Source organism: Rhamphochromis sp. 'chilingali', assembly GCF_963969265.1.
Source record: "Rhamphochromis sp. 'chilingali' genome assembly, chromosome: 4".
In the NCBI taxonomy this organism is placed as follows: Eukaryota; Metazoa; Chordata; class Actinopteri; order Cichliformes; family Cichlidae; genus Rhamphochromis; species Rhamphochromis sp. 'chilingali'.
In genome coordinates, this window is record NC_137948.1 from 5,054,767 (window position 1) to 5,079,811 (window position 25,045).

A 25,045-nucleotide genomic window follows, 5' to 3' on the forward strand; every position below is an offset into this window, starting at 1 on the left:
CTTTTCACTCACTTCCTCCTCACATTGACGGAAGCTCCGACAGCTTCCAAAATGGCGGGGAAAGAGAGTTCAGGTGGACTGATCATGACATATTTGAGATAAATAAAATGAAAAGTGTCGTTTAAGTATCCTTTAATGCATAAGCCAGATAACAGTACTTGGGCCATTCTACAGCTTCACGTAAAGTGAAAAATACCGCTGAGCACCTTATTATAAAGAAGACTTAAGAAAGATAAAGGACAAGGGAATAAAATAATAAGATAGGACAAATATTTAAATCTATAAACAGAGCTGCTTGTGAGATGTAGTGCAATGGCCAACAGAGATGGGCAGTAAAGCGTTACTGTAATCCGATTACTTTTTTCAGGTAATGAGTAAAGTAAGGGATTACTATTGCAAAAACGGTAATTAGATTACCGTTACTTTCCCGTAGGAACGCTGGGTTACTAAAACCGTGATTTTATTTTATTTTTTTGCAAGAATGTCTCATGACCGTGAAGTAAGCCAGTGCAATGTTCGTGACAACAGCTGTGTGCTGTGTCAACAATGGATAATATATTAAGTGCGGGAGAGAGTATGAGCATGCTGTGTTTCTGCTGTGTTTCACTTGCATCTATTTGAAAGAGTGAGTGTAAACACAAAAAAATATTTTATTTTATGTGCTGGAATGTGCAGAAAATAGGTTTAAATGTTAAACAAATTTCTTCCAGTCAGAGAATGTTACATATAATTAAATTTTTGCTTGATGCATAAAGTTAAAAGATTCAAACTAATAAAACACGTTTTAAAAAGAGACTTTTCCATTTGATTACATTTTGTATGATGGATTATGCAGAAAAAGTAGAACTGGGCTGACAGATCTATCGCTTTATCACCTATTCAGTTTGTAAATCGTGTTTTTAAAAAGTAACTAAGTAACTAAGTAATTAATTACTTTTGAAAATAAGTAATCAGTAAAGTAATGGGATTACTTTTTGGGGGAAGTAATCAGTAATTAGTTACTGATTACTTTTTTCAAGTAACTTGACCAACACTGATGGCCAACAGGTTTGACAGTAGTTCAAATGGTTGCAGTATTCGAATATAACATTTATAAATCCAATTTTTTTGTTTTGATTTTGTTGGCATGTCTCTGATAGCTATTAAACTGTTGTTTAACATCAACATATTTTAAAGAACGGAAATTATACTGCAAGTTGTGTCTCCCACACCACATGTGCAACCCTGTTACCAAAACATATTTAGTCTGGAAAAGGAAGAGTAGCGTGACAGCTACACCAAAAGTCAGCGCTCTTTTATATATTTTGTATTTTTCCATTCTTGCCCAATTAGATTGAAGGTGTCACTCTAAAGAGCAACCCTGTATCCCATGTTACCGAAAGAAGACAAATTAATTAAAAAGTTTCCTTCTTTTGTTTCTGTAACTACATTTATCCTTGACTTTCACAGTCATTTAAAATATGTGCTAAAATTACCCCCCAAAAGCCCCCAAAGCACTTTCTAGTACAAGTTTTCATTCACCCATTCACACACAGATTCATGCAGGGCTTTTATCTAGACCTCAGCACACATATCACAGGTACCTTGGGGTTCAGAATATTGCCCGAGGAGACTTTGATACAGAAAGAAGAGTCAGGGATTGATCCAGTGACTTTACAATATATAGATGATCTTCTCCGCCACCCGAGCTGCAGCCACCCATAACTGAGATATGTAACGAAAATGTAAATATTTTCCAAATGTTTTGGCAACTTACAAGACAAAAAGTACAGTATTCAACAGAGCTGGGAAATTGGACTAGTATGTTAGCTCTTGGCAAGCCCAAGTCCTTGACTGGTGTTTGTTGTTGTTTTTAGATCAATAAAAACTTTTTTGTGATTTTGAGTTCTGATTTTTGTCTCTTTGAGGATTTGACTCAACCTGTAGAAGGCAGTTGCTGAATGGTACACAAAGTGTTGCTTCCTTCCTGTTTTTGCTTTGGCAGTTTAACATTTTTGTCACGTATGTTGGTTGGTGTGTTGCATAGTTAATGCTTTAGATCAGGGGTGTCCAACTCCAGGCCTCAAGGGCCGGTATCCTGCAGGTTTTAGATGTGTCCTTGATCCAACACAGCTGACCTTGAGGCTTGGAGTTGGACACCCCTGGTTTAGAGCAAAGGCAAAAGCACTGTGACCTACAAAGCTCTTCCAGAGTTAAATGAATCAGATATTGCTATCTGTTCTCTGTCACCGCCACACCTTGTGCATGTTTACCCCACTCTTTTCATCATTTATAGGCTGCAAAGCCCTCACCTGGCTTATGTTGTTGTATGGGTAGGCAACTCCAGGCCTCAACTGCCGGTGTCCTGCATGTTTTAGATAACACCCTGGGTCAACACACCTGAATCAGATGATTAGTTGATTACCAGGCCTCTGGAGAAATTCAAGACATGCTGAGGAGGTAATTTAGCTATTTGAATCAGCTGTGTTGGCTCAAGTACACATCTAAAACCTGCAGGACACCAGCACTCGAGGCCTGGAGTTGCCTACCCCTGATATGTATGAAGGAACATAAGTGTGTTGGCACATTGGGATATGTGCACTTATTAACACACGTTTTATCCAAACAAGTTGTAACTGTCTGTTTTTAAAAAAGTGCAATACAAATAAACGCATCCATATTTTTTTAGGTCTGAAGTTGTTTTTAATAAAATAAATTTAATAAAATAAATTTAGTTCAGACACAGTAAAGAAGGACAATTATTTACATAAACGCAAAGACAACAGAAATATCCAGTCATCATTGAGTACAGCACCAAACCACAGTTTTTTCTTATGTTACCGGAAGTAAGGAGATTCAGTAAAAGCCACCAAAACAGTGTTTGTTTGTTTGTTTGAAGAAGAAAAAAACGGTTAAGCAACACGTAAATACATGTTTGTGCGTAAAATTTCTCAGCACAGCATGAAAGGCAGCAACATTCCAGCGATAAGCTTCAGATAAAATCTGATGTGACATAAATGTCCTGTGCAAAAGGTTGGCAAAGTGGACAAACGTACAAGGGAGCCACTTCCCATTTCAGCCACTAGAGGACACCAAATGAATATAAAAGAGGCGAAACCTATCATTGCCCTATCATCGCTCACCGCCACGTAATTTGTTGCCTATTTGCCAACAAGCAGACTACTTCTGCGCTACTTTAAAGCTGAGCGAGTGGACACTTCACTAAGCATGTGATTAAGTACACGTATATATTTATACACCCTGAACATGCTGGGGCGGCGTAGAGAACACTTTTGCACAGTGCGACGTTTTTCATTTAAATAACTCAATGAAACAGTGATAAAGTCATCTGAAGGTAATTAGAAATCTGTGTGTGTTTGCGTGTGCGACAGAGGGGTGCTTTATTCACGGTGTGAGACAGCTTGGGCCTTGCTCTGCTGTTATCTGGTGGCCTCCTACTCCTCCACCGCCACAATGTCTTCTGCTACCACATTTATCAACTTGACACGCACACTTTTCTCTCTCTCGCTCTGCACCATCCCTTCCCCTGTTCCCTTCTTCCCCTCCATATGTCTTTCCACTCCACACTTCTCCGGCTACATTTCTTCATCTTATTACTCTCAGAGAGGGGAGAGAGTGAATGATTCTTCTAACTCATCTCCCACTCTTTGTGACACTTCATTTGTCGTTGTGATTAGAGCCCATAACAGTGCCTCTGGAGTGTGCACAAGGCTGACGGTGTGTGTCTGGAAGCGTTTGGCTACAGGAGGAAACGCGCTGTAATTAACTCGCTGTCTGCGCCGCTGACGATTTTTGAGGACCGATGAAGACATTTGTGAGAGTTCATGAGGCCTTTTACCACCTCCCCTGCGCAATAATGAAATTGCACTTTGTTAATCTAACCAAGAAAGAGATTAGGTGCTTTTTACCTACATCTTTAGAAATCTAACATAAAAAGAAGTGCAGACATTTATACTCCCTGGGCAAAAGACCTGCAACTGACAAATAAAGGCTATCTCATCTCTCATCATCTCATAAAGAATTTTCATTTTTTAATCCTTGGATTTCTCCACTATACTAAACGTATACAGGCCCAAACTAACTTAGACACAGTAAGCAAAAGACCATGCACCGAAAACTGAAGTATTTCCACCCTTTGCAGTACACACCTAAATGCTGTAATCAGCATTTTCATTACTCAAACTGGAACAAGAAAAACAAACAGCAAAAAGCAACCTCCAAAGTAAAGAGGGCAGAAACAAGAAGACTTCACACTGAACATGACAGCAGAGGCAGGAAACAGACACTAACAGATAGCTGAGGCAGGGGGAAGGAACACAATGAATAAACTTCAAATGCAAGAAGAAATAACGTGACTCTAACTTTGTGATGAATAACCTCCTCCAAACACCCAAAACACTTTGTAACTTAATCTTACTTTTGTTGTTGTTGTAATTTTGCCTCTGTACACAACCACAGAGCATTTTAAATCAACCAAATCTACCAAACAAGCTACCAAATGCAAGTTAGACACTTGGAATTAACTCTAGATCTTTAATCTGCTTGATTTGTCATAGAATAACAAGGGAGCAGGTCTCAACTGGCCATCAAAGTGTTTATCACTTACTTATCTACTTATGTCTCCATGTCTGCTGTGGAACCTCTGAAAATGAGGGACTACATATAAAGAGGGCTGTAATTCCTAAACAGTTAACACAATACTTTATTCAAAGCCCTTGAATTAAAGCTGAAAGTCTGCACTTCAATCACAGCTTGATTGTTTGTTTTAAAATCTACTGCGGTGATGTGCAGAGACAAAGTCACAAAAACTGTGTCCCTGTCCAAATATTTACAAGACAATTGCTCAAACATGGCGGTATCTTCTAAGTTTTGAGCTGTATTTGGGGTGCGGTCATTAATGCTCATGACATCAAGCTTAAAAGGTTCTTTTTGGACTCGAAGATATCTTACAACAGGAACCAGGACTCGAATAATACAGCAAGAGCTAAAGTCAAACATTACTCCCATGATACTTCAATTCAGTTTTATTTATACAGTGCCAAATCACAACAACGGTCACCTCAAGGCACTTTATATTTTAAGGTAGACCCTACAACAATAAGAAGAACCCAACAATCTTATGACCCCCTATGACAGGGGTGGGCAACTCCAGGCCTTGAGGGCTGGTGTCCCTGCAGGTTTTAGATGTGTCCTTGAACCAACACAGCTGATTTAAATGGCTAAATTAGCTCCTGCAGTTCTCCAGAGGCCTGGTAACGAACTAACCATGTGATTCAGGTGTGTTGACCCAAGGTGAGATCTAAAACCTGCAGGACACCAGCCCTCGGGGCCTGGAATTGCCCACCCCTGCCCTATGAGCAAGCACTTTGGCGACAGTGGGAAGGAAAAATGCCCTTTTAACAGGAAGAAATCTCCGGCAGAACCAGGCTCGGGGAGGGGCGGCCAAAACAGAATTCCAAAAGTCGGTACAACAAAAATTAAAAAACTAGAACTTCAATAAAAAAACAAACAGAAACCAAAATATAGAACTATTTACCATTTCACAGCCAAATAAAAAGTATTTTTAAAAAGGTATATGCTGCTTTTTAAACAGATGTTAACCTTGACTGGTACGCGCCATTTAGATGTCTTTTTGATGGGTTTTGCACATTATTGAAGTCTTCTTTGTATCTGACCCAGCGTCTTAGCTTTTTGGAAAATGGACCCCCCAATACAGACACTTCTTTTCACTTCTTATTGTGTGAAGACCTTAAATTAACAGTGCGCCTCTAATCCATAGTACATACTTATTCTAAGCAGGCTTTAAGTATGTGTGTTGAGGATGGAAAAATGACTAAATTAAGTATGAGTTAAATCCACTTGAACTAGATGGCATACATATTAAATGTGTAATAGAAGATTATCTGTGAAACTAAAATGTGGGTGACGGTGAAACAGCTCTGGGGGGAAAAAAGATTTATTGTATAATGTCCTGTTAGTATAAAAGTATATTTTAAAATGTAGTTAGCTGTTACTTGAATCATGCAGTTCAGTTATTTTTCTGACATATTTTGGATGCTTAACTGGCCATAAAAGAAAACATGTGATAGTATTTATCTTACTGTTGCTCTTCTACTGTTATTGAGCTCACTTTGACACCCCTGACCTGTTTTTCTCTTTATCCTGATGCTGTGAAAAAACCCATCCAGACAATGCATTCAATCAGCCAGCCACAAACTCACTCTCGACCTTTGTGTGCTTTTTGTATCAAAAGGGTGGGCAGCAACAATTTCAACATGAATAAACTTCCTGAATCTCAGCCTGAGGATGAATCTGTAAATGTTTAGAGAAGCTGTTGCAAGCTCATTCAGAGGTTACTGGCTGAGTATTTCTGCTCGGTGAAATGAACCCATCTGAAATATAGTTGGTTTGTTTTGTTTTTTTTGATGGACATTGAACACAAAAACAAAGCTGACACCCCCACACTTTCCCACAAAAAGTGAGGCATTTAAATGATTTCTTTATTGCTTCTTTGTTTTTGTGTGACCTGCGAATAAGTGGGCACTTTCTTTGGTATTTTGTGCTGGCATGAGAACTTTTTGCTCTATTGCAAGTGTGTAGAATCAAAAAATAAGAGACAAAAGGCTTTTCTCACTTCTCTGAGTTGGCCTCCTCGTCTCCTCTGTCCTTCCTCCTCCTGCCTGTGACCCAGAAATCAATCTCAGTGTGTTGTGCTGACGGTTGTCTCAACTCCTAAAATGCCCATAGATGAAAGAGGAAAGATGGGTGCAGGAGGATGCTCTGGTGTATCCTTTGCAAAAGTATTTTTACCTTCAGTGAGAAAAAGATGTAAAGCGCACAGCTGGAATGTACAACCCACCGAAGGAGGACGACTCTTAAAATTTCTTTTCACAAAACAAACAAATCATAATATTTTTCCATGTTGCACAATCTTTTTGTGAATTTAATTAAGATGGCTTTAAATTTAAATATAGTGCACTGAGCACTGTTACATCATAAAATCCAGCACTAGTCAAAGTTAAATGACATCACTTTAAAATGAGGATGTCTCATCTTGTTGAACGTCTGCTGCCTTCGCTTCTCTCCTCGTGCTTCTTCCTCGTGCTTCTTCCTCGCCTCCTCAGCTCCTCCTCCTCGTCTCAGGTGGGAGTGACTGAGATGCAATAAAAGGAATCGGGCATGTGCAGTGTGATATGAGAAAGGTGGATTAATGAGAATAACACAATAAAAAGAGACACTTATAAAAAAAACATGATGGGGAAGCCCTACCACCATTTGTATTTTCCAGATTCTAAATTCCTCTCCTTACATCTTAGCTCCACCTACCGGGGACCTTCCTGGTAAGTATGGATGTGCTATCCTGGAAGAGCTGGACTACCTGTTCCAACTCAAAGGGCTGCAGGTATCATTTCATGCTGCAAGGACACTAGCAAAAAGTAAAGCAGAATATCAGGAGAGAAAACCACACAGGAAGAACACCAAGACTCGAAACAGACAGGCCCTGGCTGGTGAGTGGATTTGTACACAAATCCATAGAGGAAATCCCTAATATGGTCATTTCAGGCATACAACTCTAACTGTGAAGCTCCGCCTACCTGCTGTTTATGCTTCTATAACGGGCAGCCAATCAGCAAGTTAGCCTAATAAAGGAGGAGAAAATCAGCTTCTTTCATACAAAGTAGGACGTGAGGCCACACCAAGGACGAGTTTGAAATAAACTGCATTACTTTGAACTGCAAATCATGCAAAGCCACTCTACTAGAGCTGAAGATGATAAGGTAAAAAAATCCAGCTTTTAGACATAGTTCTTATTAAAAATTCATATTAAAAAGTTTGTTTTGATGTCTGTTGATATCTGACAGATGCTTTACTGTTGAGATTTATACACTAAGTGACCAATTAAAAGAGTTCTTGACAAAGAACATATTAGTTTCTTGCAGCTTTATTTGATTGATGTCTGTAACTGATTACTTTCAACCACTCAGATGCTACAGTTCACAGTTATTCTGCTTTTCACATCAGTAATGAACAGCTCAACATCGTGTTCTCTGGAGATGTTAACATTTGTAGCAAACACCTCCAACTGCAACCTCTCTTCTCCACCCCCTTCACTCACCATCTCCCTCCCATCCTGTCCTTCATCCTCCCTCTTACGCTCGGTTTTTTTTTCTGTCCTAGGTGGTGTCGCTGCTGAACATGAGTAATGATGCTGTCATCTCTGCAAGTCTCCATTTATCAATGTCAGAAGGGAAAGCCGGAGTGTTTGGTGGATATCTGTGTATGTGTGTGCGGGGGTGGTGATGTTGGGTGGGGGATAGTGAGTGGATAAGAACCAAAGCAGCATGGGAGAGACGGGAAAGATGTGGCAGAAATATAGGAGGAAGAAGAAGAGTATGGTGGCCATGGCAAAGAAAAGGGATGAAGACGAAGAGTAGTGGCACAAAGAGGAATAAGGAAGAGTTTGAAAGGGATGGAAAAGATGTATTTTGACGAAAAGGTCGTGGCCCTGCATGTGGTCTGTCTGTCTCTCTGTCTGCCTGACACCAACAGGGTGTCCCTTATTCATTGTCACAGTTACAAGCAGACAGCATTAAGGCTCTGCTCTTTAGCATATTCCAGTCTAATTATGTAAATTGGGTGTGTTAGACAAAACATTACTGAAGCAGTTAGTCAGTCTGCTTTTAGGTGCCACATGATTGTGTGTGCATTTGTCTCTGTCAGTCTTGCAACCTTGGAATGAAATGAGCTTGTCTACTTAACAGAGTAAGTGTGAATGTTCCCTGTGCACACACACACATAGTCATTGTATGCAACCACCAACTACCACCAGCCACGGACCAGCCTGCAGGAGAACCTGAACGTGTTGAAATCTATAGATGTATAAACAGAAAACCTTCATCGTCACCCTGGCTCAAATTAATTTTACACCGTGGTTTTGCACGACCGAGTTTTGTGTTTAGTGAGATGGACAAGTAAAAGTTTGGCCTAATTACCCATGGAAAAAGAAACCACCTCCAGATTGTTCCCCTTTCCTACAGTGTAAAGAAGTTTAACTACATGTTTAAGCTCTGAGATGTCTTGAGAAAAATGTCCAGTTTTCTACCTTAGAAAGAAATGCTGCTGTAGCAAAGAAGCTGATTCAAAGAAACTCTCCAACACAGCTCCCTGCGCTTACAATGTAAGAAAAAGGACTTTGTGAATAAATGCAAACTATTACAGAAAAGGTACTGGCAGCTCTTTACCCTGACTAATACATTTTCTGTGAATTTATAAAAAAATGTATTGTACTGTTTACAAAACAGGAAATTCTATGGTAAAAAGTGAAAAACAGGAAGTAGGTTCTGTTATTTTATGTAGCATTAATAATATTGAAAACCACCTTTATGTCTTTATTTCTGCCATTTAATGTCGTATTCCTTATTTTGGTGTGGCAGCGGACATGCAAAAAAATGAGAATGCACTGTACAGTCCAGTCTTTATGCCCTCTTTTGCAGTTTTCATTTTTTGGAGCCTTTGGTGGGCTGGTTTGAACATCTGGGCCAGATGTTTAACACCCCTGTTATATATATCACTTTTACCTTCTCATTTCTGTCAGGTTTATATTTAAATTATTATTTTCTGGCTTTTTGTCAGTCTGAATCAATTTTATCCAGCATCACTATATTAAAATATTTTCAACTTTGTTTCATATTTTTAACTCATTTTTTTCCAATTATTTTTAATTTTTTAATTTTTGCAGATTTTTTTTTAACGATTTCTCTTCTTAATCCATTTGCAGGATTTCTTAATTTTACCACTTGTTTAATCCTTTCGTCTTTTATTTTTTCCAGCAACACATTATTAAATTACTTTTAGTTTATTGATGATTGCAGATTTTCTTATATATTTTCTTATTTCATGTTGGCTTTTAATCTTTAATTGTTTTGTTTTGCCAAGTTTGCTCTTTCTTATTACCAGCTTATAACTGTCAGTTCAAAGAAAAGCACTCTGAAGTGCACTAATGTATGAAGGGGCGCAGTATCAAAATAAAATAAGATTGAGTGAAAGCTAAAGGCTCTGCCTGCCATTTTACTTTAAATGCCCTAGGAACTACAAGTTAGCCAGCAGTCTGAGAGCAAAGTGCTCTGTTGGGGTGAAACAGTGCTGTGAGTTCTTTAAGATAAGATCGGACCTCCCTTCCTTCCCTCCCCATCTCCAGCTGCCTCCCTCTTCCCGCTCCACCACAACCACCCACACATGCAGGGCCTTGGAGTAGGGGTATGTCACCAGGGTGCAGAGGAGGCTACCCCCCCCCCCCCCCCCCCCTCTGTCCCCTTCTGGCTGCCTCTGCCTCAATTTTATCCCACAACTTAGACATTCACATTACTCACACTCTCATTACACATACATATAGGATCTTGGGGGTGGGCACGATACACGGAGTCCAAAGTACCATCAGGGTGTACACCCCACCCCTGGCATCGTTGCCCACCTCTCAATTTTAAATACACGTAGACATTGAGGGCTAGCAGGAGGGACCATGCGCTTACCTGCTGCTCTCTGGCAGGTAGCTCCATGCCCTCCTGGGTTTTAAATGCACCTTAGAACACACATGCATCAACACTACAATGAGCGGGTGGAGGGAGGTTTGGAGTCTTCTCTCACCCCCGTTCTCTGCGACCTGCTGGAGCAGGGGGGCTAGGAGGAGGAGTTGGCCGTCCGACTGCGGTCTGGAGTGTGGAGCCTTCCTGCTGCTGCGGAGTCGGGGCGGTCTGCCTCCCCCCACCGCAGGGAAAAGGGAAACACCACCTGGGTCTGGGTGCAGTTCCCCCCTCCAGGGGCGAGGGCACCTAGACCCGGTTTGTAGAGTACGCTTGGGGAGTGTGATCGTGTGTACAGCGTCTCTTTATGTCTGTCTCCACGTTGGTTGAGTGTGGAGTAAGTGCATATGAGAGCATGAGGGTGGGAATGGATATTTGTATCTGTGTGTGCCTGTATGTCTGTGTCTATATGTCAGGTTGGGTGTCAGGCGCCACCTCTCTGGGGACATCTCAGGCCCTCCAAGGTTTGGAGGCCTATCTCCCCCTACCACCACTTCCCCTGCCAGTGGCGGACTCCCTCAGGTGTCGGTGCGTTGGTGGTTCTTTGTGTCCGGGGATGGGCGTCCAGGTACACACCGGCTCACTCCTTGGCGGCCGCTTATCGGGGCCTGGAGCCTGGGGCTCGCTCGGGCCACTTCGGAGGTGGGGTGCCCCCGGCCTCTCGGCCTGGGGCTCGGTCACTCAGGCGCAGCTGGCTGCCGGCGGAGCTCACGGGCGCGTCACTGCAACTCCCCCTGGCTTCTGCTCCGCGGCTGCTGAGTGAGCCCTCATCTGGGACTCTCCTCAGCTCTTACTGGGACAGTGGCGCAGCTGCCCCTCTGTTGGTCTTCCTTGGTCTCTTGTGTTCTGGGGGCCTCTGGATGTCTGGAGTTTTGATCTCCTCCACACCTGCTTCACGCCCTGGAGGACGGGGCTGTGGCCCCCCCACACCCTCTAGCAGATTATTAGGAACCTTTTAAAAAAACAAAAAACAAGCGCGTCCATGCTCACAGGTGTACACACGGGTGATCACACCCACAAACTACACCCTTTTTGGCTCCTACCTCAAAGCACACTGTGTTCTGTTGATCTTATGTGCTGCACAATAATGTTTAACATTTAGTATTTACTGTCATATTCCCATATATCATTGTGATGTTGTTTATTCTATTACTCTTGTTCTCTTCTGCTTGCTTTCTTTTTTCTTTCTCAGCAGGTGATCCAGGTGATTGATATATGCATTTTTTTTTCTCTGCCCGTTCTGTTGGTTTTTGTCTTTTGCCCTTCTCCCCCGTCCCTCTTCTCAGCTGTTTCTCTTTCCCTCTTTCTTTCTCCCCTTCTTTCCCCCAGTCAAGTCTGTCCCGTATTCAGTAAGTGAAAATAAAATAAACAATAAAAGGTGAATCAAATGGACCATTACGGCAAGGCTGGGATGGTCAGTTTGGTAAAGTAAATCCGTTGGGCATCTTTCTTTGCCTTTAGACAACAATTCTGATGGCAAAAGAGCCAAACGGGACAGGCCAAAAAAAAAAAAAAAAAAAAAAAGGAATAAAGTTGGATCTCTTTGTTTAGTTTCCTTTGTGTGAATAACCAAATGTGTTTATGTGTTCTTTCTTGATTCAGGAGATGAAGAAAACCAGGTTGGGTCACTACAGAAACATGATCTACTACAGTGGCGCTCCTACACTTTTTGCTTTGACTGCCAACTAAAAATAAATTCCTCATTGCAGCACAAATATATGGTTTTTTTTAGCTGTAAGAAAATATTTTAGTTACTAAGTTACCTTAGTTAAGTGGTTGCTTGCATACTCAACTGTAGTGTCACTTTGATTGCTACTATTTACTTACTAATGATAAATGTGTTGAAGATAATGATAATTGTATGCTTTCTCTACTACACAATGAAAAGAAAATCAGATGTGTGTGTTATTTACGAGACAGGTGAAGCTAATCTGAACATGAACGAGTGACTATCTAAATAAAACAGGACATAAGACACAGAGCAAAAAAAAAAAAAAAAAAAAAAAAAAAAAAAAAAGATAAGATCGGACCTGAATATTCAACACATTGTATCTGAGGAAAAGGATTTTAAATTTAATTCTGAATTTAACAGGGAAAGAAATCAAGTGAAGCCAATGTGAGAAGAATATATGTAGTAGATTTAAATTATAATAAATATAAATCATATAACATCTGAGAAGTAATAAATGCATGAGCTAGTTTTTCGCCATCATCCTGAGACCGGATGTTTCAATTTTTATTGCAAAAGAGGACACAAAGAACCCAACAGGTCCTCACCCATCTGTGGAAGAAAAAAAAAAGTAATGTAAAAATATCAGGGTTAAAAAAAAAAGCATAGTGTCATATTACAATGGATGGATGGAGTTAACCTATATTATAATAATTCCAAGATAATTCCTGGAATTTTGGGAATAGGTGCAGCCGATCCAACCACCTCCTATCATCTTTTAAAGCATGAACATGTATTATTTTGCATCTATAACAAGCACAAGCGTTTTATATTGCAAGGTAAAGCTTACAATATAAATTTGCCATACAATGCTACAAAGAGAATCCCAATGATCACAAAGTTCCCTATGAGTGAGTCATGGCAAAAGGTGGGAATGAAGAACTCCTTTTTAACAGGAAGAGACCTCAGCAGAACCAGGCTTGTTCGACAATCAGCTCCCACTGCTGTGGAGGTGAGAGAGAGGAGACAACAGAAAAGATGAGTATATGAGTGTACCCATACACCAACTATAGGGAGAGCAGACAAAATTATGGCAAACAAATACTGGCATATAAATACATGGGGATGACTCGGTGAATGATGGTAAATCTCACAGGAGCTTGAGGCCAAAGCAGCATAAATAAAGGATGGTTCAAGGTTACTTTATCATGCCATCAAGGTTAGGCTACAAGTTTGAAGACTAACCTTAAAAGTAGAGATGGTATGTATCTCTGCAGTCTGAGAGTGAAGCTGTATTCAGATAACGTGATTCTAAAAGTTGCCCAAAGTTTAGTTGAGCCTTTTTGTTCAGTTAATTTAGCCTAATGGGTCAGTCTGGACGTGATTGGAGCAATATGGAGTGAAATCCAAGTAAATGTTTATAAACACTCACCAGCCACCTGTTCACGGTCAAGGCGACCCGCTGACGTTCAGAAACCTCACGGATGTGCTTGCAGACGCCATCATATCAATATGGACAAAAACCTCGGAGGAAGTTGTCCAGCACCTTGTTAAATCAATGCAATTAAGAACTAAGGTAAAAAAGTGGGTCCATCCCATTACTAACCAGGTGTACCTAACAGTGTCCAGTGAGTGCACGTTTCACGTGTTGACAGCTGCTGTGTAAATGATGTAAATGAACCAGGTGTAAACAGAAGCTTTCATGTAATATGATCAGCGAGAATAGTCTCTCTTTATTTTATCTTTTTGAAAAAACAAACAAAAAAAAAGTCTCTTGTAATTATCTTTTGTTAACATTTTCAGAATTCTGTACAGGATAAAAAGAAATAAGCACTGCTTAAGAACCGAGTCAAATCTCAAACTAGAAAAAACAACTGAAAAAAATACCAAAAAAGAGAGGAGGTTTACAATACAAATTAGTAGTAAGACATTGTCTGAAGTGCAATGGCATAGCTCAGATGGGTTAAAAGTGAAACCAAAAAACTTCAAAATAAAAATACTTCTCTATTTTCCAACAAACAGTAAATTCTTTACAGAGTAGAGACTGTATTATCTGATGTATTTAAACCTGTAAAAACATATTTACAAATAGCCATTATCTTTTATATAGTTTTTTTTTTCTCATAATCACATATATGTCAGCACCAGTAAAAAAAAATAAAATAAAACAAAGAACATCAATAACAACAGTTTTCGTTAAAATGTTGTCTACAGACTTGGTCCCGGTACATAATGATATTTGGAGGAAGCTTCCTTTCTCTTCCTGAAGGGATTTCAAACCAGGTCACGCAGCCTCACTTTGGCTGTGACCTTAACACTGACCCACACATGTTTCTATAGCTTCCTGCCTCCGCGTTGGACTCGTAATCCTTAGGTGTTTTCCCACAAACTGCCTCTAACATGTGATTTATGAGCCTGCCTGGACTGGCATCAAACTTTTGGAAGCATGAGCATTGGAGCCCCCGCAGGTTTGGGCGCTCCGCTGCTTTTCCTACACGAGGCAGGCTCAACGACCGAGAGGGTTTTAAATTTGTGACCGTGCTCCCCCTGGTAAAACTCGGGAATGCTATAAAAACCCTACATATCCGCCCATTCTTGACATTCAGTCTCCATACAGTGAGATGGAGGACTCCCCAAAGGTGACAGAAACCCCCCCAAAAAGTAGAGAAATTCATTCGCGGGTGCTGCCAAACACAGCGGCGCTTACAGGACGACGGGCGTGGTGGTTAAAGTTCGTATTTAAAGGGTTGGATTATACAACACCAACAACCATGAGAACAGATGATGACAAGGAGTTAGTTTACAGAGAAGAAGGCTTTTTTGGTTTTGTTGATTACAGCATCGTCCTCCACACTTTCACTCTGATGAGCTAAATACAAAGTAATGCAGACACGCTTTCATTCATCTTTTAAAGCGTTAGCGATGTAAGATGTTACCAACAAGTACAGTAATAAAACCTTTTTGACACATATTCATTATGCACACATCAGGGCAGAGGAAGTCGAGAGGGAAGGGAGACACTAACTTCAGTGGAAGCACTGATTATCTCGATACTAACTGCTGTCACACTTTAAAGGGACTGATCACCCCAGCCTTCATTTTATATGTTTTTCCTTCAGCCTCCAGTTTTCTTTATTCATCTCTATGAAACAGCACTTTTTGCAAATATTTTTATTCTACGAATCATGAAACGGTTACTCCAAACATCACATAAATCGTGTGTAAAATAAATAATAATAATGATAATTAAAGTTGCAGTTCCTCTAGTGGCCACTTGAGGCTGCCTTCAAATATGATTCCGTCCCCATAGACTCCCATGTTAAAATGCCCAGCTTTACAGCAGAATTAAACATGTTTACACCCTGGTGCTAAACAAATATGGCATTGATCTCTAGAGATAACTTACCCCTTTATATCACCTGTGCAGTGGGTATAGTTTTGTTATATGTTACACCCATCCCATGGTAACTTTGATAGCAACAGATGATGGCTGGCTGATAAGCCTCAGAAATGCCAATTGGGGGTCACTGAACTGGACCTCTCACCATTCGGTGTCTTTTGGAGCAACCCGTGCTTCAGTTTTGATGAGTAAAATGCTCGCATGTTAAATCTGTTAGTTGGCACTAACTAGCAGGTACCTGTGGATGTGCAGTGCACCTGTACAGTTTAATGATGCGGTTTCCTAACCAAGCATGCAAGTGTGAGCTCATAGCTTAGCAGTCCACTGTCTCATACAAATAGAGTCATATTTGGGTCAGAAAAACCTTCAGAGTCGTGGCCACAAGCCAAGATTAGGACTTCAAAACCAACAGATTTTCTTTCTTTATGCTGAATTACAGCCAATAGAAGTGTGTAGTTAGCACTGACACTCAACTCCATCACTACTATTGTACAAGCTTCTCATCATTGGTAGTTACACTCTTACTTCTGCACATTGATGTTGTTGGTGGCTGTAGTTTGGTAAAGCACATGGTTTGTGGATGTTTTCTGAGTAACCAGATCATGATTTCTGCAATGCGATTTATTTCCATTACACTTAAGTGAAGGTTGAAATCTCTGCAGCTGACCGGACGAAGGACAAATAAAACTGCACACCTGATGAAAAGTATGAGAATTTTATCTTTGGGGTGAGCTGTCCCTTAAAGGCTATCTGAAGCCTCTCTCTCTCTTTAAAACAAACTCAAGGCTTAGCAGTGGTTCATTTTCCTTGTAAAGCGCCAGAAGGGCCCGACTTGTATTTCTTCACAGTAGTGTTACAGTATAGCACAGTTATAGTTTGAAACGAGGGCGTTTTACAGCTGAGAGAAGCCACGATGTAAAGCAGGGCTACGGTGAGTGACGACAAGCTGAGCCACAGATTTTTTACCAAACAGATTTTCAAAAGATGACGAACTAAGAAACAAAGCTCAGCAAAAACTAATTTAAACTTTCTTTTCCGTGTGTAATTGACAAACTACCAGATTCACTGTAAAAGAAAAACACAGCGACAAAATAAAACACCGCGGGCGGCTTTTCAATGAGCTTTTTTTCTCGTCTCTTTAAGAAGAAGAAGTCACTTGTGGTGCTTGAATACATTCAGTGCCCAGCGATTGTTTCTGTCTGCCTGATGCATGCGATGTGGTTTGTGTCACGCAGACAGAAGGTTTAATGTGTAGCCTAATATTAGTTCTGTTTGCTGCCTCTCACACATCTGCACATCCTCCCGGGCTGACGCTTGTTTGTCCGTTTGTTGTTGTCTACGTGTGCTTGCTTTAGCTGCCTAATCTCTCCTCCTTTTCTCAGCTTTTTACTGCCTTTGTCTTTGTCTACATGTGCAACCACAGCGACACAACACAGGAAATGAACCACAACCCCCCTTTAAAAAAATTAAATAAAAATGCCACTCAGGTTGGTTGCCTAGCAAAAGCACTAGAGGGCAGAGCGAGCCTGCGTGGCACAATAGAGGAGCATCATTTGTTCTGTTGTGATGTGCACAGTTTAAACAGAGAAAGGAGCGTTGAGAGCGAGGAACGAGTCTCTGGAGAGAGGGTGGGAAAGACGGGAGGAGAGAGGAATGGAGGATGAGAGGGAAATCAAGTGAAAGGAACAGAGTGAAGGAGCGTGAGGGAATCAGATTTGTGAGTGCGTGTGTTTGTGTGTCTGTACGAGGGGGGGCTCAAATCTAAGAGGAGGAATGGGAGCGTTGAGAGTGCTTTCTACTCCCTTCAGCTCCTCGCGTAGTTGAGAGATCTGAAGCGCTGATCAGGGTGGCACAAACACACAAACACAAATAAATTGCTGTCTTGAGAACAAGTCTTGCTTCCCCTTCATCAGTCTACAGTTTTCAATCAGCCCCTGCTGAAGCTCGGGCTCAAAGCGCTGCTGCGTGAATGGGCCTCGCTTTCAAACACTGAAGAAAATTTATTCCATAGAGAAAAAAGGGAAAATTAGGAAACACACTTCTTAATCTCTATATTGGTTTTTCATTAATATGCACAAGACAAAATGATAGCTCTCTCCATCACACACACACATACATACGCACAAAACGTAACACAGGAACTCATTTATAATCTTGCTCATGTTTTACAAAACAAAAACATGCCAGTCCACGTCATGTTATCGTTTTTGTTTTACTTTCTCAGATTTTAAAATTTGTCCAACTTTAAACATTTTTATTTCATCCAGTAACAACTTTCCCCGTTGGCTATTAGCTCGAGAAAAACTCCTCCATCCAACCGTCACTTGAGTCCAGCTCTGCCCCCGAGCCGTCCCCCAATCCGAAGGCTCCTCCGCCTGAGGGCCCGCCCCCGTATCCATAGGATGACATGTCCTGATTGGCTGTCCTCTGGTAGCCCTGCGGCTGACCTCCAACCCCAACTGCCCCTGGTCCGTAAGATCCACCTCCTCCACCTCCACTTGCCCCTAATCCTGGCCCCCCAGGGCCTGGCACGAAACCCCCCATCCCAGTTATTCCCTGGCCCATCACCCCCTGGTTCATTCCCTGGTTCATAACCATAGGGCGGGGTTGGTTGGTCCTTGGTTGACCACCCATGTGAGGGCCCATCATTGGGCCAGCCATACCCGCAGCTGGGTTGCCCAACCTGGGGTCCATCCCCTGGCCCATCCCTTGTCCTGGGCCCTGAAAGTGTTGTTTAGCCATGCGTGGGGGTTGACCCGGCTGCATCCCATAACCCTGGGCAGAGCTGAACCCCACCATATCTCCTCCCCCTCCTCCTGTAGTCCTTCCAACTCCACCCCCCATGGCCTGCAGACTCTGTCCTTGCTGCTGCGGCCAGCCACTTGCTGCCATTCCCCCACCGCCTCCTCCCAGCATGCTCTGCAGTCTCTGTGTTTGAGCTTTGGCATTAGGAGGTCCTTTAAGAGGTTGTTGGGTCATGGAGTTCATTAACATCCCTTGCCCTCCATAACCTCCAGCTCCACCACCTCCGGGTCCTCCAGGCATACCTCCGACTCCAGGACCCGCACCTGCCTGCCGGGGTGGCCCTCCGGTGGGGTTGTGCTGTGGCGGAAGACCCATGGAGGCTTGGACGCTTTGGCTCTGGTGCTGCTGCTGGTGGATCATTTGGCTCATGGAGGGGTTGAGCCCATACAGGGAACCCTGGTTGGATCCCTGGTTACTGTAGGGTAGTCCCATGTCAGTTTGGGGTCCCACAGAACCACCCTGGGCCTGAACAGAACTCATCTGGACCATCTGCTGCTGAGTTTGCGGCTGCTGCAGGAGGCGGGTAGCCCGGATGTTCTGGAGAGCCTGAGGAGTACCTAGGAGTGGAAAATAAGAGGAGTTAGCAAACAGATGAGGAAATAGTTGTAGGGGAAAATCTGAGAGCTTACACAGTAGAGCCACTTAAATGAACCAAAGGCCATAAGACGGCTCTAATAAGTCATTGCTGAGGCAAAGATTTATGTTGCAGGACAGCCCCTTTACTCTGGAAACGAATGCTTCCCATCCAATTTGGCCCAAATCCTGCCCCACCAAAATAAAACTAAACACACTGAAGCATCTCACTCCTCTACTTTTTGCTATTAGATGTTCAGAAGTAGCTGAGCTGAGGAGGTCTGCTAGCGTGGAAATGGCTTTAAATCCTATAATAAACCCACTTCTGACATCATTCCACTAATCCCCCACCTCACAGCTCAGGCTGAAAATGTAACAGAGGAGCGAGAATGAAGAGGATCACTCACTCCAGTAAGTAGGAAGCAAGTAGAGTTGCAGGTAACTGTCTATATACTTCACAGATCACAAATATATCGACTGTGAGATTTGTAGGTGATATGAGCACAATCACAGATACACTGCAGGACAGCTGAGTTAATGTGTATATCTGCAGGCCGGAGTTTCACACCGGAGCTTCCTCTTCCTCTCCATATTATCTCTTTCATTTGCAGACACTGATGGCTATAAATGGTTTTTCAGCCTGACTCTCTTCCTCATTCTCCTCCTCTCTCTGTCGTTTCCTCTGTATTTTCTTTGTCTCTTCATCATCTCATCTCTCCGTTCAACCTCTCCTTCTACCCACCGAACCATCTACCTTTTCCTCTACTTGCCAGCCACCCCGCTCTCACTCCTCCTCCCATTCTCTCCCACTTCCCCTGCTCTCATCCATCTCTCCGACTTCACCGGAACTCTGGGGGATCCAGGACAGACAAGTTGCCGTGGTAACAGGCAGAGCAGAATTTTTTATTTTTTTATTTTGTATTTTTTTTCCCGGAGAGAGGAGGAGGAGAGAGAGAGGCTGGAGAGCATCTGAGCGCCAACTGATGTATCTGACAGAGACAGACAGAAAGGACGAGGCTTGGTTTCAGGGTGATGTTTGGTCAGTGCTGTTGTTTGCATACATATCTGTCTGTGAACATGGCACCGAATGAACTGCAAAATCTGTTACGTCCCTAAATGTCTTGGAGCGCCACCATGTATACCATACTTGTTGCTGACAAAACATGCGTGTGTAATTGTAGCCACCACCCCCCCCCCCCCCCCCCCCCCCACACACACACACACATAACCATCTGGGTGCTAAATCCATTTTCTAATTTTCCAATAAATAATAATGTGTTAGAAAATCTTGTGGGGTGCAGCCATTCTTGCGCAGGCGCATGCCGTGTGTGCATTGCTGCACAGGTGACATGAACGCACGTGCTCATGTGTCTCACCTTGGTACTGATTGACTTGGGGATATGGATTCCTCTGGCCCTGGCCGATTTGTCTGGGGAGATGTTGCTGCTGCTGGAGCTGCAGACACAGACAGATGGAAGTTGTTAAGCAAGTATGCTGAAAGCGTGTTACAGCTGCTCATACCTATTTCATGAATTTTGTATCATTAGGGCGTGAGATACACAGAAGAACAGAATCACACTTGACAGTACGAATAGTTTAGCAGAAGAACCTTTCTTTTGCTCCTCTATAGCCGGATTGAAGCCAATGTGGTAAAGTGCTAAAAACTGCACTTCCTCCAATGGCCACTTGAGCTGGACCCATGCCTGCCCTTAAAGAGCCAATAACAGCCAAAAGTAAATAATATAAAGATGTAGGTACACAAATGTTTGATGAAGGAGATTTTAAGGTAGAGACAGATGTAGCTGAGAACAGACGGATGCTTGTTACAGTAGATGTTAGTTAAGTCCAGGTACAATAAGGGTTCCGGTACAGTGAGGCAGTGAGACTTGAGACAGTTGTTCATACTGTCAAGATCAGGCACCGATATTCCACAATACTGATACAGTTAAAGTTTGATGAAGTTCTATAGATGCTGGGAACAGCGGCGACCTCACATACAAGGTCTCGAATAATCAGGCTCCATTTTATCTTAAAGAGTTCATATTACTATATCCCCCTAACAAGGCACTTCGCTCTGAGACTGCAGCATTCCTCGAGCATTTAAAAGCAGAATGGGAGGCAGAGCCTTCAGCTTTCAGGCCCCTCTCTGTGGAACCAGCTCCCAGTTTGGATTTGAGACAGACACCCTCTGTACTTTCAAGATTAGGCTTAAAACTTTCTTTTTTGATAAAACATATAGTTAGGTCCAGATCAGGTGACCCTGAACCCACTCTCTGTTATACTGCAATATCGGGGCACAAAATCTTTCTGATTTAATTTGAAGCTTTATTTAAACTTATGGGCAGAAGCCATTTTTTGTTTCCTATTTGCACGTTATTTTTTTGTTTAAATACTAGCATTTTAACTTGTTTTACCTAATATTTTTATTTATTTCATTTTTAATGTAATGTTAAAAATACATTTTATTATTTTCAAATTCATGTGTTTCCTAGGTCATTATTTTCATATGCTGTGGGACGAGACAACAGGGTGCTAATCACAGGTGGGCAGACTTAAGCAGGTGAGTCACTGGAGCCTAGAACAGGAAGTTTGCCCACAGGAAGTGGAGATAAGAGACAAGTAATCATTGACTAAACGACTAATCAAAGAAAATTGGCAGATTAGTCAACTACCAAAATAATCTGTTTAAGCTGCAGCCCTACTCTGCATTTCATCATTAGTTAATATTAATCTCTGGTTCTCTTCCACAGCGTGTCTTTCAATTCAATTCAATTTTATTTATATAGCGCCAAATCACAACAAAAGTCGCCTCAAGGTGCTTCATAGATACAGAGAAAAACCCAACAACCATATGACCCCCTATGAGCAAGCACTTTGGCGACAGTGGGAAGGAAAAACTCCCTTTTAACAGGAAGAAACTTCCAGCAGAACCAGGCTCAGGGAGGGGCGGGGCCATCTGCTGCGACCGGTTGGGGTGAGAGAAGGAAGACAGGATAAAGACATGCTGTGGAAGAGAGACAGAGGTTAATAACAGATATGATTCAATGCAGAGAGGTCTGTTATAGTGAGTGAGAAAGGTGACTGGAAAAGAAAAACCTGCCTACGTCTATTGCAGCATAACTAAGGGAGGATTCAGGGTCACCTGGTCCAGCCCTAACTATATGCTTTAGCAAAAAGGAAAGTTTGAAGCCTAATCTTGAAAGTAGACATAGTGTCTGTCTCCCGAATCCAAACTGGAAGCTGGTTCCACAGAAGAGGGGCCTGAAAACTGAAGGCTCTCCCTCCCATTCTACTTTTAAATACTCTAGGAACAACAAGTAGGCCTGCAGAGCGAGAGCGAAGTGCTCTAATAGGGTGATATGGTACTACAAGGTCATTAAGATAAGATGGGGCCTGATTATTTAAGACCTTGTATGTGAGGAGCAGGATTTTGAATTCAATTCTGGATTTAACAGGAAGCCAATGAAGGGAAGCCAAAACAGGAGAAATCTGCTCTCTCTTTCTAGTCCCTGTCAGGACTCTTGCTGCAGCATTTTGGATTAGCTGAAGGCTTTTCAGTGAGTTTTTTGGACATCCTGATAATAATGAATTACAGTCGTCCAGCCTGGAAGTAATAAATGCATGAACTAGTTTTTCAGCGTCACTCTGAGACAGGATATTTCTAACTTTAGAGATGTTGCACAAATGGAAGAATGCAGTCTTACATATTTGTTTAATATGTGCATTGAAGGACATGTCCTGGTCAAAAATGACTCCAAGGTCCCTCACAGCGTTACTGGAGGCCAAGGTAATGCCATCCAGAGTAAGAATCTGGTTAGATACCATATTTCTAGGCTTTTCAGGGCCGAGTACAATAACCTCAGTTTGATCTGAATTAAGAAGCAGAAAGTTAGCGGCCATCCAGGTCTTTATGTCTTTAAGATATTCCTGCAGTTTAACTAATTGGTGTGTGTTATCTGGCTTCATGGACAGATAGAGCTGGGTGTCATCTGCATAGCAGTGAAAATGTATGCTATGTCTTCTAATGATACTGCCTAAGGGAAGCATGTATAATGTAAACAGAATTGGTCCTAGCACTGAACCCTGTTGAACTCCATAATTAACCTCAGTGTGTGAAGAGGACTCTCCATTTACATGTACAAATTGGAGTCTATTAGATAGATATGATACAAACCACTGCAGCACAGTACCTGTAATACCTTCTAATCGCTCTAATAGGATATTATGGTTGACAGTATCGAATGCTGCACTAAGGTCTTTGTCCTCTCTTCCTCCCCTCATCCTAAACAAAGTCACCCAGGCTCAGGAGAGGCCGCCTCTACCTGAGAGAGGCCGCCCCTCCCTGATCCTAGGTTTCTTCCCATTAAAAGGAAGTTTTTCCTTCCCACTGTCGCCAAGTGCTTGCTCAAAGGTCCTTTGATTGTTGGGGTTTTCGCCTCATTGTAGGGTCTTTACCTTACAACATAAAGCCTCTTAAGGCAACTGCTTTTGTGATTTGGTGCTTTGGGAAGATGTGTTGGGTAAACAGCATTGGGGACAGCAGAAGAAGATATCAGAACAGTTGAGTTCAGACAGATGTTGGTATAACTGAGTTAAGATAGATGGTATAATTGCATTAAGACAGATGTTGTTACAGCTGAGTTTAGCCAGATGTTGGTACAGCTGAGTTAAGACAGGCACTGGTACAATTGAGTTAAGATGGATGATATAATTGCATTAACACAGATGCTGGTATAATGAAGTTAAGACAGTGTTGCTAGAGTTTGTTATATGTTGGCCACCTGATACAGTGGAGTTAAAATAGATGTTGGTACAGCCAGTTCAGGCAGATGTTGGCACAGCTGAGTCAAGACAGGTTCTGACAGATGCTGATACAGCTGAGCTGAGACAGATGTTGGTTGAGTTAAGACAGATGCTGATACAGCTGAGTTAGGACAGATATTGCTGTAATTGAATTTAGGCAGATGTTTTTACTGTTGGGTTTAGGCAGATGTTGGGTATAACTGTACTAAAACAGATGTTTTGGTAGAGAAGAAGAGAGGAAGATGCGTGCTGACGGGATTAGATTTGCGTACATAACCTGTGTGACGCTCGTTTGCATTAACAGCATCATAACTGATTAGTGTAATGACGTAGCCACAGTTTGTTCTGCAGGTATAAAGAGAAACCTGAAAGGTCTGGTCATTAATAAGCAGTCTGCACATTTTAAAGCGGGTCCTGAATGTATGCATGGACAGGTTGCTCATTTTATACTCAGTTAACAACATACACTAAATCCCAGCAGGATGGCGTTCCTTTTGGGCACCCATATTTGCGTGTCTGTGTATGTTTTTGCAGATCCAATTAAAACCCTTCGTAGTGGGTGGTGACTTCAGAGTTCAGAACTCTTTTAACACTTGATTCCCTCACAGAGAGAGAAATAAAAAGAAAACACCATATTATCACAGCAGGCGGCATGTGACAAAAACACACACACACAGACACACACTGAAGAGATGAAAAGGAAGTAGTGAAGAGGGGGCTGGTTGAGGGTAATTATACATGCAACCAGACAACAGTAAGGAAGAAGAGAGGATGAGCTGCTCTTGTTTGAGCTGAAGATGCTGACAAATCTACATGGATGTATGAACAAACAAGGCAAACACACACACACACACGCACAAATTATAATTTAATGGGTGACAGATGAGTCACAGAGGCCTTCCTTCCTGTTTAATCATCACCCCACTGAATGACATGAACATAAACTCACCTGTTCAGCCAAGAGTTGCTGCTGCTGTCTCTGCTCTCTTAAGAGCTGCTGTTTCTGCTGCTCCATCATGTGCATCTGCGCCCTCTTCTCCTGCTCCATCACCATCATCTGCTTCATCACGTCCTGCCGGTAGACCGGAGGCGGACCTGATCCCTGGTTGGGGCCCACCCCAGAGGCAACGCCGCCAGCGGGGTGAGGAGGTGGTATGGCGCCAGGTGGTCGTGACATCCCCACCACACCTTGCTCCTAGAAAGAAGAAGGCAGCA

General features: G+C 42.3%; 1 protein-coding gene across 1 annotated transcript in view; it reads right to left on the bottom strand.

Annotated features, from left to right (window-relative positions):
* Positions 1-17,778: 17,778 nt before the first annotated feature.
* The window catches only part of maml3 (mastermind-like transcriptional coactivator 3), a 134,150-nt gene continuing 126,883 nt past the window's right edge, over positions 17,779-25,045 (bottom strand). The window contains exons 4-6 of the mRNA XM_080879966.1: positions 24,780-25,025; positions 20,404-20,482; positions 17,779-19,011 (exon numbers count right to left, since the gene is read on the bottom strand). Of these exons, the coding sequence (XP_080736092.1) occupies positions 17,939-19,011; positions 20,404-20,482; positions 24,780-25,025 (1,398 nt within the window). The 3' untranslated portion in view covers positions 17,779-17,938. The remainder of the gene's footprint in view (positions 19,012-20,403; positions 20,483-24,779; positions 25,026-25,045) is intronic.